The 19434-nt window shown below is 35.4% G+C and overlaps 1 protein-coding gene across 4 annotated transcripts in view; it reads left to right on the plus strand.

The window, feature by feature from the left end:
• The window catches only part of LOC149788031 (neuroglian-like), a 101799-nt gene extending 88428 nt beyond the window's left edge, over positions 1-13371 (plus strand). For all 4 annotated transcript variants that reach the window (XM_089974308.1, XM_089974309.1, XM_089974310.1 and 1 more), the window contains 2 exons: positions 8211-8417; positions 11122-13371. In XM_089974308.1, coding sequence (XP_089830434.1) covers positions 8211-8417; positions 11122-11368 — 454 coding nt within the window. In that variant the 3' untranslated portion in view covers positions 11369-13371. The remainder of the gene's footprint in view (positions 1-8210; positions 8418-11121) is intronic.
• Positions 13372-19434: the final 6063 nt, after the last annotated feature.

The following is a 19434-nucleotide window of genomic DNA, read 5'->3' on the forward strand; positions in this document are numbered from 1 at the left end:
AATGGGCTTTCTGATGTGGGTCTATGCAATTTGTAAGGAGTAAAACAAAAGAACTTGGACACTGATCTAGATCTAGCTGCCACTGCATTTTATGACAGAAGATTGGGGTATGTTGTAAACTTTAAGAATACCACAAATGAGCATGTTCTGTATACTTGCCAAAATATGCAAAATAAAAATTCCACAAAAAAACTTGAGAACATCAAATCCATGATTTGAAATTGACATCCCTTTTATTGATTGAGTCATAGAGATTAGGTGGTATGTACTGCTGATCATACAAAAAACAATGACCTGATTTGACTCTTGCATACCTCCTGAAAAGTGAACCTCAACCACAGTCCTTACCTTGACTATCTTACCTTGACTATGTCCATTGACAGTGAACACATTTTTGTTACTTGAACAGACTACCAGCATGAAAGGCAGACATTTTTTATGTGAACTCAGTTAAGAAATTGTATGATGTGTCACAGAAGAAAATGTTTTACATTTTCCGAGGGAATATAGTTTATGTAAGACATTTTGACTCTAAATTTGAAGGATTTTATGTTTTATCAGTATTTTATTTTTTATTTGTTTTACACAGTTTCAACATCCTTAATTGGCACCAAATAACAAGGGTTAGGCTGACATGCCCTTAAACTCAGTGCATGTACACACACACACACACACACAATGTGTATGTTTGATTTAAGACCCCATCAGAAAAACATGCACCTTTCTGTATCTGCTTTTTAGTGAGCTTCAACTACAAACTTCATAGACCTAGATCTGCCATTGCATAATACACCAACAGATCTGGATATATGCAGTTTTTTTTTAGAAATAATCAGTTGAACAAAACAGCAGTGTTGCATAAATGCTCAGTCAGATAAGGTCTTTGGTGTTTGCTGTTGGATCCAGCCAATAAGTGACCATGTTTGGTAAATGCAGAGTATAAATGAATTTTGTTACATGAAGATCCATTTAAACTAAAGTATTCCAGATGCAGAAATAGTTGCATGTATGAAAAAGAGGAAAATGTTTCTGGCAGTTTTGTTTTCTTCAAATCTTTTTTTTTAAAATCCAGTACTGAATTTAAGCATGAAGAAAGTCCAAAATGAATAGCATTCTTTTGAAAATGGTTTTATTTATCCATTTTGACATGTTTATTGACATTCTTCATTTCAGTCTAATTTTGCTTTCTGCACATTAACTAACATTTTGTTCTGTAATTTGTATTATTACTTTCCAACTTTTGCTTATTTTTCATATATTTTACTATTTTACTTTGTCTTCTAATCCATTCTTCTATATACAGCTGTAATATGACTGTCTAGAAAAGTTAGTACCCCAAAATGTACATCTCTAGCATGCCTGTCAAGAACTGTCTGGTAACCCATATTTTCTCTTGTACAGTGGATGCACAGCTGGAACCAGCATAACCCAGATCCAGGGTTTGAAATTCACTCACCCAGCTTGAAATGACAAATGAAAATTTAATTATCTGATCATTTGCCCTATCACTAATTCATCAGTAACCATTTTTTTTTTTGCTAATCAGAAGGGTGTTCTGAAGAGAATATTGCTTATTTATTGAAAGTCCAATGCTTTGAAAGAGAAGTTTGTTTTCCATTTATTTTGATCAAATAAATATAAGCATTGACACTAATTAATATTAATAAGTGCTTACCAGAAGAGTGCAGATTGTTCTCAATTTATATATATTTACAATTGGTGCATAAAAGTCAGAATAATTTCATAAAAGCAATATTTCGCAAATCATCTATTGTAAATATTTTTTTAAAATTATCTTTGATTGCCTTTGAATAAGAGTTTATTATTAAAACAGTTCAATATTTGGCTGACTGTGCGAGTGTATTTTAGATATTCTTCAGCCCCTGTCAGATTTCCAGATGCATTCTGGGTCAACATATCTTGGTTTATACCTTTCATTCTGCAGTTAGATGCAGACGTCACATTTCCAGAACTTTAAGTCAATTAGATCAACTGTGTCATCTAGATGCACAGTTTCAGAACTCTAGAAAAAAAGAATTTAGAAAATTTAGTACATTTCTTTGTGTTTTGGAACTATAACTGAATTTTAAAATTCCATTGGGTTATTTTGTGAACAATGCAAAATACAAACTTAAATACCAGACTGCGTCTCAGTCTGTAGGATGTGAAACCATGCCTGTTTTCAATGGTGTCAAACTGTTCAAAATGACTTAGTGACCAAGACTAATAATGGGTGCATTTGCTTATTTAGCTCTATTTTAGTGACTCCTCTAACAGTAGTCAGGTGCTATTATTTCAAAGATCCATAGAACTTCCAGAACTTGTCCTAGCTGGATGCATAGTTTATATTGATCAAATGCACTTAAAATAAAACCAAAACATGAAGTTTGCTTATGCTATAACATTGGAATAAATGCTTGAAACTAAAATGTTTTTCATAATTTTAACACATTTAAAAATGTCTTTGTATTTTAGTAACATGCATAAGTATACTGCCTATCTAAAACTCTGCACTTTATATTGTAAAATGTATCACTTATCACACAACCAGTTAGCCAGAGAAAAATCCATTTCTCCAAAGGGTCAGGATAATCATTGATATACTCTACTTTGGTTTTCATAGTAACAGTATAAAGCCTGATTTTTCTGATGCATTATTTGAGGGTAAGTCTAGATTCAGATTGCAGTTTTCAGTTAGGGGCACCCTATAAGCAGGTGCTGTGCATGTCAGATTATAAGTCACGCCCAAACAACAGAGACCCTTGTTTGCCATCATGTAATGCACTGGCAGATCAAGGTCTGTGTTATTTGTTCTGTTGATTACTTCTAAAGAATTGCACAGACCCAGATCAGCTATCACATTATGCACTGGCAGATCTGTGTCAGTTTAGTTTGCAGTTGTAATTGACTTATAATTGGGTAGAGACAGTATAAGTTCATGTCAGCGACCAGCCTTTATCTTTGCATTTTCATGAAAGTCTTAAATGGGATAGGCTTATTTGTTAGTTTCTTTGTCTTTGGTAATCTACATTTTTTGATATTTTGTATTGTGAAACAGTCTAGCAGGGCCGTCACAAGGGCTGGGTAATAGAAAAAACTGCCTGAAGTGCCCTGCTTGGAGGGCACTATTTCGCAGAGTTTGTTGTATTTTGTTGTCAGTGAGGGCCCTGAAGAGAGTGCTTGCCTGCAGACTTGAGATGGCCCTGCAGACCAGTTTCAATATTGTTCTTTGAAGCATGTTGCTTTAATCAGATAATGTCACTGTCCTAGTAATTATAGAACAGCTTAAAAACTGATGGGACTTAACTCTCCCAAAATTGATGAGCCATAGTTGGGGTTAAGTTGTATACAAATGTGGAGGAAACTAAACATTTTTAAAAATTTTGGTCGTTTTACTTTCATTCTGATACTGAAAAATGAAAGACAACTCTTCACCTTACATTTTATGTTAAAATGTTTCATGATGAAGGGATCCAGTATTTAGTTTGCATACCCATAAGAGACCACCTCTGTTTCTGTTTTTAAAACAAACTATTGTAAACAGTGTCTTTGTTGTTAGCAGAGCATTTTTGGATGAACCACACTCAAAATAAAACTTAATTGAGTAGTCACCTTTCAGCTTGAATGTGATCTGATTATTTCTACTGCTTACTTCTAAGAAATTTCATTGACCTAAATCTGCCAGTGTATTATATGATGGCAGATTTGGATATGTTAAGTTTGCAGCGTGACTTCAAAGTGTGTATAGATGGTATATTGCACATTCAGGTAGGTTTCCAATTTGGGAATATTGGTAATTGTTGCAGAATTTCCAAATTTAGGTCATTTTGAGTCACACCACAATAAATATTCTGGCCATAAATGTGTCCCCCTTTTTTTGGTGAAAATTTCAGTCTTCTCTTCATGGCTGCTAACTTTTTCTGTTACCTAAGTTTTCCATCATAGATACAAGCAAATTGGCTGAAGGGAATATACTTCACCATTAAATGATTCCCATAAGAGATGCTTTATCACCTTATTAGTACATGTAGTATAATTCTTGATATTTCACTCTCATGAAATCAGTCTTTTTGTGGTACCATGCAGTTATAATTTAATTTTTACCTCATCTGCAGCATGTAAGGTCATGTGAGCTAGGGTATAGCATTTTTGTCCATTGTGTGTTATCCATCAACAGTTGCTATTTTAAACTTTATTAAAAAAATTACTGGACCAGTTTTAGACAAACTTGACAAAGGACATCCTAATTTGATTGAAAGCATGCTGTCATGAAGATATTCAATCTGATACTGATGATGCCAATCTGCCATTCAATATGGCCACCATTACTAACATAGATAAATATTTAAATGATGTCTTGTCTAAGACCAGTGAACAGAATCTGACTGAATTTTAACAAAAGCATTATAGTATGAAAGATCAAAACTGTACAACAAAATTTGACAGAAAGCATTCTGGTATATTGTAAGACTTTGGATGTATAGAAATGAAGTTAAACTGCAATCCCGTGTGTGTGTGTGTGTGTGTGTGTTTTGGATTTTGAACGTAGCTTTTTTTTAAAATTCAGTCATGTCACTATGATGTTTGCAGTGTGGCAGTTTATAGTAATGTCTAGCACTGGGGCATCATGCCACAGACATGTGCATCATGTCCCAACCAATTACATTATCCTGACACAAAGCTGACCACTCTTAACACTAACATATTTATGCTGAAGACCTGTTAGTGCCATTTTTATAAGCATTATTTATGACTCTGCTGTGGTTCGAACCTGTGATCTCCACATTCAAGGCAGACGCTCTAACCACTAGGCAACCAGAGTGGTCACAATCCCATATAATCAGCATTATTATAATTTTAAAACACTTCTTCCATTTCACTGAACAGAATTTGATTAAATTTGATAGAAAACATGGTCATTAAAACTTTGTTAATTTGTATGAATTATGCTGATCTGACATTAAGTACAGATACCATTACTAAAAACAGAAACACCTTAAAATGACATTTCAAAACCTGCTGAATAGAATTTGACTAAATCTGACAATAAACCACCTGGATTAATTTAGGTCTTTCAAGTTTGTATAAATTAAACTGATCCACTATCAGAAATGTCTGTCATTACTAAAAGAAAAATGTTTAAATTGATTCTCCATGAAAACAATAGATATAATTTTAGCCCATTTTGATAGAAAGCCCAGTGACATAAAAGCCTTTTAATTTTACATAAATGATGCTTATCTGCCATCAAATATTGCCACCATTACTAACAACCTAGAAACTTTTATCCAACTCAGTCTAAAACAATGAGCAAGGATGACAGTCTGCCATCAAATATGACTTCCGTTATGAAAAAATAGAAGAAAGACAACAACAAAATAAGCTAAATAGAATTTGACCAAATTTTATATAAAGCGTTCTTGCATGAAGTCCTATCAATTTTGCACAAGTGATTCTGATTCAGATTGGCTATTGTGACTTGAAATAGATTACTTTTAAATAACCTGTTAAAAATAAATATAATTTGACCAAATTTGACAGAAAGCATTTACACATGTGAGACTGATCTGCATTCTTTTCCCAAAACATATAACAAGCTTTATTGATCAGAACACATCATATTAAAGCAGATTGATTGGCCAGCTTCCCTTGCATTTAGCTTTTATGGAAATGTCAGCTAGCTGAATGATGTGAGGCACACTTGGGCCTCTTGCTGTTACATGTATATTGAAACAAGTTGAACTTCAAAAGCTTGTTTTGCTAACTATGACAGTTTTTGAAGCAGTAAGCTTGTCATATTTGCCTCTACTTTATCTCAGTGATTATATGTTTATGGTTAGAAAAGTGTTTGTTTATACAAAAATCTATTTCTGACATAATCTGAATAAGTAATATAACTTTAGCAATTACAATAGTTAATGTGTATTCACTATTTTTTTGTGGGTACCAATTTTTTATTTTATTACTTGCATGTTTCAAACCATGAATTGAAAGACCCTACAAATAAATATCCGTTTGTGAGAAGAATTTAAATCCTTCCCCAGTCCATAAAATTACATTCCAGATGTACTCACATGTAACTCAATTCCACCTGCAAACTGTACAGACCCAGATATACCATCACATAATGCGCTCACATATCTGGATCTTTGCTGTTTGTTAGGAGTGATAGCACAACAAGCAACATAGACCCTGATATGCTGGTGAATTGTTCAATGGCTAATCAGGGTCTATGTTGTTTGCACTTGGATTTGACGGGTGGTACATACAAAAACAATTTTTCCTGCAAAGCAATGAAAATGGATACACAAAAAGGAATTCACATTATAGTGTGATAAAAATAGTTAAATAAATTGAAGTAATGTTACAATTTTCTTATCTCTTCAAACAGCTTAATTTATCCTATTCAAAAATGTATGTTTCTTACTATATTTTGATTTTTCTACAAAATTGTAATAAATAAGTTGATATTTCACCTACATAAATAATAACATTGTAGAAACTGTCAGGTACTCCTAAAACATGATAACACTATCCCTGGGACCTGTCCTAAAACAGGATAACACTATCCCTGGGACCTGTCCTAAAACAGAATAACACTATCCCTTGAACCTGTCCTAAAACAGAATAACACTATCCCTTGAACCTGTCCTAAAACAGGATAACACTATCCCTGAGACCTGTCCTAAAACAGAATAACACTATCCCTTGAACCTGTCCTAAAACAGGATAACACTATCCCTGAGACCTGTCCTAATCTCACATTGCTTACCTTCCTCTGACAGCTACTTGCCCAAGGAGCCTGTTAATTGTTTTAGATTGCATATAAAAACTCTTCAAGGCAAATATATATTTTTTTACATGGGGCAAGTGCTGCTACCAAATCTACATGTCCCTATCCTGTGTGTGTTAGAAAAAAAATTGGACCACTTCTGTACATTATTTAAGAAGTCTGTTGGATTATCAGAAAGGAATTCATTTATTATCATGTATTTTGTAAAATCATGATTACTGACAATTTTTAGTTGCTATAATTAAAATAGCATGCATTTTAACAGTACATGGACAGTACATCATGTAAGGTTACATACATAAAATTCGCAGTCATGGAAATTTATCATGTAGGGTTACAGAGGTATATTTCACCATCATGGAAAATGTTATTTAGGGTTACAAAGGTTTGTTTCACAGTCATGGAAAATGCATCATTTAAGGTTATGGATGTATATTTCACAATCATGGAAAATATTATTTAGGGTTACAGAGGTATATTTCACAATCATGGAAAATATTATTTAGGGTTACAGAGGTATATTTCACAGTCATGGAAAATGTTGTTGTTGTTGTTGTTGTTGTGGGGTTTAACGCCATTTTTCAGCACGATAGGCTATACATGGCGGCCAGTATTAATGGTGGAGGAAGAACCCGGAAAACCCCGGAAAGAACCACCGACCCACGAGAAGCTACTGGCAAGCTTTCTCACATGCCCACATTGCATGGAAAATGTCATGTTGGGTTATGGAGGTATATTTCACAGTCATGGAAAATGTCATGTTGGGTTATGGAGGTATATTTCACCATCATGGAAAATGTGTCATGTTTGGTTATGGAGGTATATTTCACATTCATGGAAAATGTGTCCTTATGGGTTACAGAGGTGTATTTCACAAGTCATGGCGAATGTGTTGTGTAGGTTAAAGAGGTATATTGCACAGTCATGGAAAATGTGTTATGTAGGGTTTAACAGAGGTTTATTTCAGTCATGGAAAATGCATCATTTAGGGTTATGTAGGTATATTTCACAGTCGTGGAGAAATTGTCTTTTAGGGTTACAGAGAAATATTTCACAAGTCATGGAAAATGTGTCCTGTAGGGTTACAGAGGTATATTTCACAATCATGGAAAATGTCATGTAGGGTTACAGAGCTTTATTTCCTGTCATGGAAAGTGTGTCATGTTGGGTTATAGAGGTATATTTCACAGTCATGGAAGTGTCATATAGGGTTATGGTGGTTATTTCACAGTCATGAAAATTGTGTTATGTAAGGTTATGAAGTTACATTTCAGCCATGGAAAGTGTGTCATGTAGGGTTGCAGAAGAACATTTCACAGTCATTACCTGATCTTAATTGTGGCTTTTATTCTTACTGTTAGTTATTATTATTGCAGTGTGAAATCTCATTATATTGAAATATTACCTTCTTTTGCAGCTTTGATGACTTGAAGAAACAACCGCCAGAGTATGAGGACTTTGATAAGAAAGGGGGTCAGTCTTCAGGTCCCAAAGGTTACTCAGATCCCAAACGTTACTCAGATCCCAAACGTTACTCGGATCCCAAACGTTACTCAGATTATGATGATGATGATGAGGTTGATGAAGGAGGATTCCAAAGACATTCTCGTGATTATGACAACAGGTTATCATGCAATATGGTGTAGTACATAGTTCATAATTGCCTCATGAGCAAATGGTACAACATTTTTACAGTATTACTAATTAGTAAGTCAAGTCTAACTGCAAACTGCACAGACCCAGATCTGCCATTGCATAGTGCACTGGCAGATCTGGGTCTATGCAGTTTGTTGGTAGTAGACTCTGATCTACTGGTGCATTATGCAAAGGTGTATTGGGGTCTATGTTGTTTGCAGTTGGATGCAATAAATAAGAAAGTATATGTGGTATCACTTTCCTGTTGGCAATGGCAATGACAACATCATTAATGTTTCAACATTTAGATTAACAATTTTAAATCTATATATCTTCATCTGATTATTTGGCATTCCACAGAATCCCTGTTTGTTTATTTATGTATTCATTCAGCTATTTCAGTCTACCTGTATATTTATCTGTTTTATTTTCTATCATTCTGCAAATCACCTTGTATATCCAACCTCTGATCTTTCAGTCTAACTATTGTTTTATTCTCTACCATTCTTTATTCTACCATCTCTGTATCTACCCATTTATTTATTGATCTTTTGTATTTGCTATCATTTTATAAATCACAATATTTATACTTCCATCTATCTTCCTATTTATTTGTTCTTTTTTATTTGCTATCATTACATTACTCCAGTGACCTAGTGGTATAGAGCATCCGCCTCAAATGCAGGAGGTCGTGGGTTCGATCCCCGGCCGAGTCATACCAAAGACTTATAAAAGTGGAACTAACAGCTGCCTTTCTTGGTGCTCAGCATTAAGAGGTTAGTATTAGGACTGGTTGGCCTGGTGTCAGGATAATGTGACTGGGTGGGACATCATTTTACATGTCTGCAGCATGATGCCCCAGTGCTAGACATCACTATAAACTGTCACACTGCAGACATCATAGTGATATGACTGAATTGTTTTTAAAGCTATGGAAAAAAATCCAAATCACACACACTCATTCTTTCTTTCTTTTTTCTTTCTTTATTTCTTTGCTTTTTTCTTTCTTTCATGCTTTCATTTCTTTGTGCTTTATTTGTAAATTTCATCATGTACTTGTAAGAAGTGTATTGGTTTAAAGCAGTAGTAAAATAAAGATGGAGTGCATAAGAAAATGGCGTACTTTTTATCATGTACTTTTAAGAAGTGTTTAGACTCAATAGTAAAATACAATAAAGCTGGAAAGTGTAAGAGAATTGTGTCAATATATTTGTTAGAAGTTTATGGGTTCAATTCAGTAGTATAAAATAATGTTGAAATGCCTTAGAGACCAGTATCAGTTTGATCATGTGCTTGTAAGAATTGATTATATTCAAACCAATGGCAAAATAAGACTAGATTGCCTAAGAGAATAGTGTAAATTCAGTTATATTTTATGAGTGTGAATTATGGTGATATAAACTGACATTTTTGTTAATACATTCATGGACAAGTGGGGATGGTACTGGGTTTTTTTTTCTCCCAGTGGATTGCTCTTCATTTTGTCTATTTATGGTTTTTAGCAACCAAATCAATTGGTTTTGAAGTTATGGGATTCTTGCATATTTATTTTAAAAGTGCACCAAAAAAATCAACCAAATGCTAAAAAAAATTGTATTATTTATTGAAGTCCAGCTTTTTCTTTTTCCTAAAGTCTCCCTCCTGTATTCAAAATTTTTCCTCTTTTTATCAAATGGAGGGGTGAATTCCCCCCCCCCCCCATGTTTAGTTCTAGAATAGACCCTGCCACAAAATCTGTGAAAGTGGATTCCCTATAAATAAATTGGAATTAAAAGTATTATTTAGACAACTAGTTACTTAAAACACCAGGGCCCTGAGTGGCCGAGTGGTCTAAAGCGCTCTCCGTTGCGGATCACTGCCATCTCACCTCTGTCTGCGTGGGTTCGAGTTGGATTCTGCCAATATGGTATGTGAGAAAGCTTGCCAGTAGCTTCTCATGGGTCGGTGGTTCTTTCTGGTGTTTTCCTGGGTTCTTCCTCCACCATTAATACTGGCTGCCATTTATAGCCTATTGTGTGCTGAAAAATGGCGTTAAATGCTACAACAACATCAAGAACTTAAAACACCACTAGTATATTCATATATGCATATAATGCACATCAAAATTAGTGGGAAGGGGTTAAATTTCTATTCTGATCTCGCAAATGTAAATTTAAGCAATATACAGATAATTTCAGTAGTTCACATTAAAGAGATATCTCTCGACTTTTCAGCAAATTCATTGGAAAATTACAAGGTTCATATCAAGGGGTAAAAGTGAATGCTAGATTTTTACATTTTACTGGTTTTGTTATTCTTGTAACTCATCACAGGGAATGGCTTGGTTGATGCACTGGTTCAGCTTATCACCATGTCCAATCATTGTGAGGTTTATATACCCTCAAGTAGCTGGTGCAGGTGGCATATTTAACTGCCTTTATGGTCATATGACATATATATTTCTTAATTAAAAATGTTCAAGCCCTGTTAAGTGTTTAGGTTACTTTTGCCAGATCATAAGTAATCCTGTTAAATACAGGCATTGTCTGTGTATGATTCAAGAAATTAAAACTGTAAAAAAGACATTAAATATTATTGAAAAATAATTTATAATTGGGCACATATAAAACTGAAGCTGGACCTGCTGGCTTAAAGATGTATTGTTGACAAACAAATATAAGTTTTAGAGCGTTGAATTTTTGTTTGCATTCCAGATACAGCGATGAGGATGATGATAGGTACAGTGATCGCTTCGATGATGATGTAAAAGGGCGCCCCCAGTATGACCGCCCACCGAGCTATGATCGCACCCCAAGCTATGAGAGGCGACCGCCCAGTGAAACGGACAGCTTCCAAGGTCCGTACGAGGATTATCAGCAAGAGCCAACCAAGTTCGATGATGAAGGCAACCCTGTTGGTGTAAAAATGGCCCCTGCTAAAGCCGCTTCAACATTTGTATGAACAAATAGCCAGCATGACATTTGTTTTACCTATTGACATTTTGTATCAGCAGACCTGCTTTATGGAACATCTAATGATAACTTAGTTGATTTAAATGTTTCATTCATATTTCTCTAATGTACATAATTACGTTTTTTCTAAATAACTACAACATAAACATTCGACCAAGTTTTCCTTTATCCTTTGTATGTTTTTGGTAGTCTTTAAATGAGTTGTAATATTCAACTTTAATTAGTTGATTTTGTTTTTATCATGTTTTCCACATTGGTAGTAGGAAGTATACTAAAACTTAGAATTTCTGAAATTTCACATTACTATTTTGCTAAATTGATGTGGCATTTGTACAGGGATGTTTCCTTTACGAAATGGACAGCACTAAGATTATCAGTGTAAGTACAGGAATGTAAGAAAAATGTTAACATTTCACCAGTAGAATTGTATTTCTAAAGGATGAATTTATTTTGTCAGAGACAACTGAACTTGTATTCACCAATTAGATAAAAATGTACAAAGTTGAATTTCGTTTCTGTTCGAGACCAGTAGACTTGTATCATAAGCATGCTCATCAACTGATTTGTATGCCTAAACATTAACATTTCTTTGGTTCAAAAACAGTAAAAACCTGCATGACCAGATAAAAAGCATATTGTTTTGGATGCTTACAGACTGGTCTGATATTGTTTTGGGTTCTTACTGGCTGGTGTAATATTGTTTTGGATGCAAACTGACTGGTTTAATATTGTTTTTGCTGCTAACTGACTGGTCTGATATTGTTTTGGCTGCAAACTGACTGGTCTAATATTGTTTTGGCTGCTTCCAGACTGGTAGAAAATATTTATGTCAAAATAACTTAACATTTGTTGCTTATAAGTGTGGATGAAACAATAATTATACTCTAAATCAGTTCTTGTATGCGTGCACTTGTTCCGCTGTATCTCTACATTCATTACTCACTTATATATGTATATATATTGTATTTCTACAATTCATTGCATATCATTTATGTACATGTATTTTGTTTCCTAAGTGAAAGAGTATAACATATCATATTTCATATACAAGTAGTTTTCTCTAATTTCTATTCTGGTTAAAGAATATTTACATAAAGATGCAGGTCGCACCTTTGTAGGTTTAATTGTACAGGTATCAATTTTATTTGTATTTGTAGTCAAATGAATGTCCAGTCATATCAGTGAATGTAAATATACAAACATTGGTTGCCCATGTACATCATTGCTTGAAAATTAAAGGTAAAAATAATTTGGTTTGATATCACAGGGAAAAGTTCTTTGAAAAAATTCTTTTTTGTGCCTTTTGGTATGGCCATTTAAAATAGTCTGATACTGTGTACCATATCGTATAGCGCTGTTTTGCCTTTTGTAGTCAGTTTAGATGTATGGTGTATCATTTACAATGTTAATATGTTAATAACTTTTTTTATACATACAATACATATTTTTTTACTAATGCTTTATAAAAAATGTTATTTTTGTGGCAAAATCTGTTAATACACTTGAGTTTTGGAGATAAGTATACTTTAAAAAAATGTTGTTAAGCATTTTTAAAGACAAACATTCCAAAATAATTCAAACTAAAGCTTGCTTAATTGGTATAAAACATTAATTGCATTAAAGTGTAATTTGAAATGATTATATGGCACAAAACTTATTAAACATGTTAAAAATTACTATTTTAAACATTGGTATCAAAACATCTGAAATTCATTCCATGTGTTTAGTGTCTATGAAAATTACAACCTCATTTTGAGAAAATCTGATCATGTTTTACGCTGTTCATTCCGAAATCATGAAATGTAATATATGTATAGTGTCATATAAAAGATTATCAAAAAGAAGATTGATAATCTTTTACAAGTGTATGTAGTGTCTGGTTTTCTCTATCAAATCTCATATATACATATTCAGTTTTCAAGAACATATGAGAGATTTATGATTTGTGTACTTTGGAACATGCTGTTTTATAAATAAAATTTTAAATAATAATGACATTTTTTCTTCTTTCTACCACAGTGTTGGTGGGGGCATTTAGTGTTGGCATTGTTTCTCCACCATCTTTCCATAACAAGGTTTATATTTAAGCATTTCAAGCACTTTAGTATGAGGGCAGAGTAACATTGTTCCACAAGCAAACACAGTAATACCCCCATATGGGGTTACAGGTATAACGGTACCAATTGTGCAAGTCCAGGTGGGTGGAGCTTAAGGTGTATGGAACATTGTATTCAGAATTAAAGAACAACACTAGCTGTGATTGGTGCATTATGTAAGAGCTGTACTTTCTGTTTGGCTTAAAAAAAAAGTTGAGCCTCTTGGCAACATGTGAGTTTGTGTTAATTTCTATCTAGATCATATTTTGTATTTTTTATGATTTTTTTAAAATATGGTACACATGGCTGAAAATGTGCTTGTTGTGACTAGATAACTCTTACCCATGTCTAGTTCCAGTAGAGTTATCTCTCTTAAATGCAATGGAGTACCTGGTTATGTCATTGTCAAATTGACAATCTAGCATTGTTCTATATGACAGTGTGTGACATGCATGCCCAAGTAGGACAGAAAGTATATTTATTTCACAAAACATTAGCATTGAGGTATATGGAAAAACAAATGGTACCGTGATACCTACACTGAGCCCAAATATGGAGAACCCTTTTCTCTCCCATTTGGGGGAGAGAAAAGATCTCCATAGTCTTGCAAAGAGTAAATCATGCGAACTCAAGAGGTTTTAGCCAGATTTTCACTCCCTTTGCTCTGAGGGAAATAATCTCAAATCTAGATCGCCATTGACTATAAGTGACAGGTGTTTGACCAGTCATTTATCACCATATACAGACAGACTAGATATAGGTATAGGTCTGCAAGTCATACCAAATTTAGCTCAAGTGCTTGTGATAGATTCGAATTCACCCACTCCCACTCCCACTCCCACCCCATTCACTACACTACCTAGTTGTCATACCACAGGATCCAAGCTATGAAATTGGACCAATGTCCCTTCCTTTCCCATGTTCCCTTTCAACCCTTTTGGTATATAGAACTCCCCTCTCTTGAGGGAGAGAACTACCTTTGCCATGGGTGTTTATGTATCTGTGAAGAGGTCCAATGACCATTGCAGGTTTTGCAGAACACACAGTTAAGTCAGTGAGGGTTAATCCCCCCCCCCCACTAAGAGAACAAAGAGAGATGAGAAGAATTCTTACTCTCCTGTCATGAAACACTTTGAGGACAGTTCTGTCGCTCCCTATGATGAGATGCAAAATAGATAATGTCTCTACTTCCCAGCCTTTCCCACAGAGGGATTGTTTGGGCTACATTTCTCCTGTTTTCAACCAAGCTTTGGAATCAGAAGATGATGCCTTGCTGATTCTAATAGAGTATTAAGAATTTAATGAAATTCTGGAGGATTGGGTATACCCTATCTTTCAAAGTTCTCCAAATCCATCGCCATCATCATCTCGCATGATTGAGGAGGAGACTTGGTCATTCTACTGCCTTCTACCCCCGACATGCCTAAAACCAAAGTGATCAAGTTGCACCAAGATTCCCTCTTGTTTAGAGAAACTATCAGGAGTTATACCCAGGCCAGACTTAATGCTACTTCCTCACTCTCCAGTGGTTTGCGAAGAAGTTGTGAAACGTCTAAAAAGAGGTGAAGAAACAGCGATACAGAATAAAGGACGGTTTGTCCCTTTTGTCACATTGAAACCCATAATATTAACCTCGAGCCTGGCTATTGAAAACCCCTTACTTGGACGCTGAAGCTTCATCAGTGGACATTTTAGTGGGTTCTTTTGCTTGCCTTTCGGATAAACTTTCGAGTCAAGGCCAGATTATTAGAGATTATAGCTTTACATGCTGACCTCTTCTCAGTTTACTGAAGGAAGAATCATTATCATCCATTGCCTTGCAGTGACTATTAGAAGCTGTGTCAAAAAGATGTTGCAACACGCATTGTTTATGGTGATGGTGTTGTCAGCAGAGCTTCTTCATCCACGTTGAGATGTTGCATTAAACTAAACTCAGATGAGGGCTGCACCCCTGTATTCAGAGACCTTATTCAGTGGTCTTATTTCCACTATTGCCTCATTTTAGTGACCAACAACACTGGTTCCTTTCATTGGTTGCTGGCCTATCGAAACCGGCCAGTTTTAGAAAACATCCTGATCAAGTAATCATTTAGCCACCAAATCCAACCAAAACAGCAGAGTAGAGGAGTAGATGGAAACTGCAACTTCAGTTCGGAACGTTATCAAACCAGCCAACTGGACAGTTTCAACAAGGTCTTCAGGATGCATAATTCAACATCCCAATTTCTTCAAAGAACAAAATATTTCCTGTTCTTGATGGGACAGAAGTCTTTCTCTTTCAAGTCATGATCTGGCCTTGGTGCTCAGGATCTTTACCATAGTCATATAAGTACATTTGAGATACTTGGAGATTTTGACAATCTAGTATTTGGAAGACTAGCTATAGTACAACAGAAACAAACAGTCCCTATGCAACCAAATGACCCTTTGTTAGTCTGTGGTAACACAACTGAGACAAATTCGAAATCGAGAGAAATCAGAACATGTGCCCTCTCAAAATTTCGTGTACATATGAATGATTTTTTTTTACCTCCCATGGCCGGGTTCGTGTTCCCCTATAGAGGATACACAAAATGATGGAACCTTTAGAGGCGTTACAAACAATTGTCGGCTTGTCTGTATTTTCCCTTCTAGGAAACCTTGAATTCCGTTAGGACCTGGTTTCCCTAGGGAGGATTCATTTATGTCCTCTTCAGTTTCTCCTGTTGGCGGCTCGCAAACACCACAGGGCTCCTCTCTAAGTTAAATTTTTTATAGGGTCGACGATTCAGTCGTACCTAAAGTGATGGCAAAAACAAGATATGTTTCGGAGAGGATTTCCTATTGCATGCTCCAGCATCTCACTCTTATCTGTACACCGACGCATTTGATTCAAGTTGGGTACTCATTTAGAGCCAGAGAAAGTACGTCTCCTTGAACATTCATCACTAAAACTGTGTTCTTCGCCCAAAAAGGATGTACAGAACATGTTTAGGACATTGCATCATGATCTCAAACAACACATCAGTGCATGCGTAACTCAGACGACAAGGAGGTACTCATGAAGGAGTCATTCCACCACCACTCTCGCGGAGATGGAATTGCTGTTATCGCAAAGAACTCCATGATCAAACGTCTTAACCACACCACAACCTTTAACTTCTACCACATCGTTTGAACTAGTCAAATCACACTCAAACTGGAACAAAGGTCAGTCCATTATTTATTTTCTGCCTCTACCGCCCTCCTCCTAGTATGGAAATTCGATAGGTGGCAACCTGATTGTTCTTGGAGATTGAGATTTTAACTTTCACTTTGACAGTCCTGGAAACCCGTACATATGAAAACTCAAATAGTCAGTTAACCAACCCACCCATAAATGTGGTAACATTTTAGACTGGATTCTTCATAGACCTGATGATAATATTATACGGTCCTCCCAGGTATCCCACGAACTTGCATCAGATCTCTGCATTATATGCCATCTTGACGTATCAGTCCCTAACCCTCCACCTTTATTTGCTAGTACGAGAAACCTCCGTATGATGAATAGAACCAAACTAATTTATGCCATCCAAACAAACCTAACAATTTGCTTACCTCCTACAGCAGAATAACTCGATAACTACCTGCGTCCATTGCTCGACAAACATGGCCCAGCAACCAAGTGCAGAGTATCGATTCGTGTTCTCCGTGGAATAGCAGTGTTAGGGACCAACTTTGCACTGCTAAAAGAGACCGCCGTAAAGATGAGAGGCTTTGGCTTTCCAGCAGACTCACTATTCATAAGCAAATCTATGAAGCTGCTAAGAAGGACGTCACAAACATAGTCCATGCAGAGAAATCAGCCCACTATAGTACTAAGATCACAGAAAGTTTCAGCTGCAAAAGAGCTCTTCTAGATTACTAACAAGCTAATGGTAAGGAACAAATGTACACTACTTCCAACTACCTTCTCTCCAGTCGACCTTCCTGACCTGTTTGCTAATTTCTTCCCCGAGAAAGTACAAACCATTAGAAATAAGCCTGGGAACACAATTTCAAGTTACTCGTCATCACCATACAGTTGTGATATAGAATTTTAGCAGCAACCGTTAGCATTTGAACCTGTCTCTATGGATTTAGTATGTACGATCGTAATGAAGAGTGCACCAAAGTCAGGTGAACTTGATCCAATTCCAACATCATTGCTGCTTGAGTGATTAGATCCAATATTGCCTTCACTAACTGATGTTTTTATTACCTCTCTCTCATCAGGGAACTTCCCCTCATTTTTCAAAACTGCTATTGTAAAGCCTCTGCTGAAGAAACCAGCCCTCGACCATAACGATTTATAGAACTACAGCCCGGTTTCTAATCTCTCTTTCATGTAAAATATCTTAGAAAAAGTCGTTCCATCCGAACTTGTATCTCATCTGAATTCAAACAGTCATTTTAGCAATGTACAGTCTGCATATCGCCCTTACCACAGTACTGAAACTACTCTTCCGAACGAATTACCCACTGGACTTAGACACAAAGACACAGTGATCTCATTCAAGAGAGCAGCAGAGAGGGTGAACAGACCACTTGCTGGAAGGTCCATTTTTGACAAATAAATTTTCCTACGAAAACGAAAAAATAAGGTCAATAACGTCAAACCGAAGCCTCTAACTGACCGCGAGTTTTCTAATTGGGTTAGCTTTTTGTTGCTCTATCTTTGTCCTTTGTGTTTGTCAAAAGTTTTTAAACCCCCGGGACACTTATTTGTGGTCGCACCCTCTCTGCTGCTATAATTGTGTGAGTAATTAAATCATTATTATATCAATAATGGAATCTTATACTAGTAGATTAGCTAGAGAAGATTCCTGTTCGTGATGCTCTCAAACAAAAACTGCAAGGACGACAAGAAACAAGTTGAATATGCAGAAGATATAGAACGATTATTTAAACCTGTTACAAAATTTATTGAAAGAGTTGCAGAAGCTAATGGAGGTCATCTTCCGCCATTAAAACAAACGGTTGAACAAACTGAAAAGACAGCAAGAAGAACAAAACAAACAACTAAACAAACAACAACAACAAAAAAGATTTTAAGGGATCTTCCAGCCGAAATAGTTGCTGCTCAACCTCCACCGACTCCTCAGACTGAAGAAGAAGAACTTAAAGGCGCTGTTGTTGGAGAACCAGAACCAAAAACAAAAAAGAAAAAAAGCTAAATTGTTTGATAAATTTACCAGAGAAACTAATAATATAGTCAGAGGATATCAAAAAGTATCTCAGATAGCTGTATTTGCCGCTGAGAGATATAGTTATAAAGACATTTAAAATCTGAATATGCTGATAAGCTGGTGTCAAAGAAAACTGATTATTTCGAAAATAAACAATTCAACAAGCAAGCCATGGACTCTGAACTTGATTATGTTGGATATTTAGATGAAATATAGAATTATTCTTCAGAGTTATAGCGCTATACTAAATCTAAAAGATCGGCTCAACCTCCTGAACTTAAAACAAAAACAAAAACAACCTCAACCAGAAATTTTAACTGAAGCTGAACAGAACAACAAGAAAACTTATATCTAGAACAACAAGAACGAGAAAGAAAACTACAAGTTAGAAGTAAATTTACATCTGAGGGTTTCGAAGCTATTAAAGAAACGAATACTTATTCTAAACTAACAGATAGTGTTATACATTATGAAGAACGAGATAGATATATAAACTCTTAATATAGATCTTTGACAAAAGACGATTGGTCTAAAAAAAAGTATATTTTGCTCATACTGGTGTTAATCCTGTTGATAAACAGGGTAAAGAAAAAAAAATATTTCAAGATAAATTAAATAAAAGAAAACAACAATCACAATAAAAAAAAGATATACTTGTTGAATTGTTTAAAGAGACGCAAAGCTCTGAACCGAAAACCGGAGGTGGATTAGGATGTCCTGACAGTGTTCTTGCCGATGTTGACCGATTAAAAATTCTGATCGGAGGTAAA

The sequence above is a fragment of the Sinohyriopsis cumingii genome, chromosome 11 (genome assembly GCF_028554795.1).
Source record: "Sinohyriopsis cumingii isolate HCF-2022 chromosome 11, ASM2855479v2, whole genome shotgun sequence".
NCBI lineage: Eukaryota > Metazoa > Mollusca > Bivalvia > Unionida > Unionidae > Sinohyriopsis > Sinohyriopsis cumingii.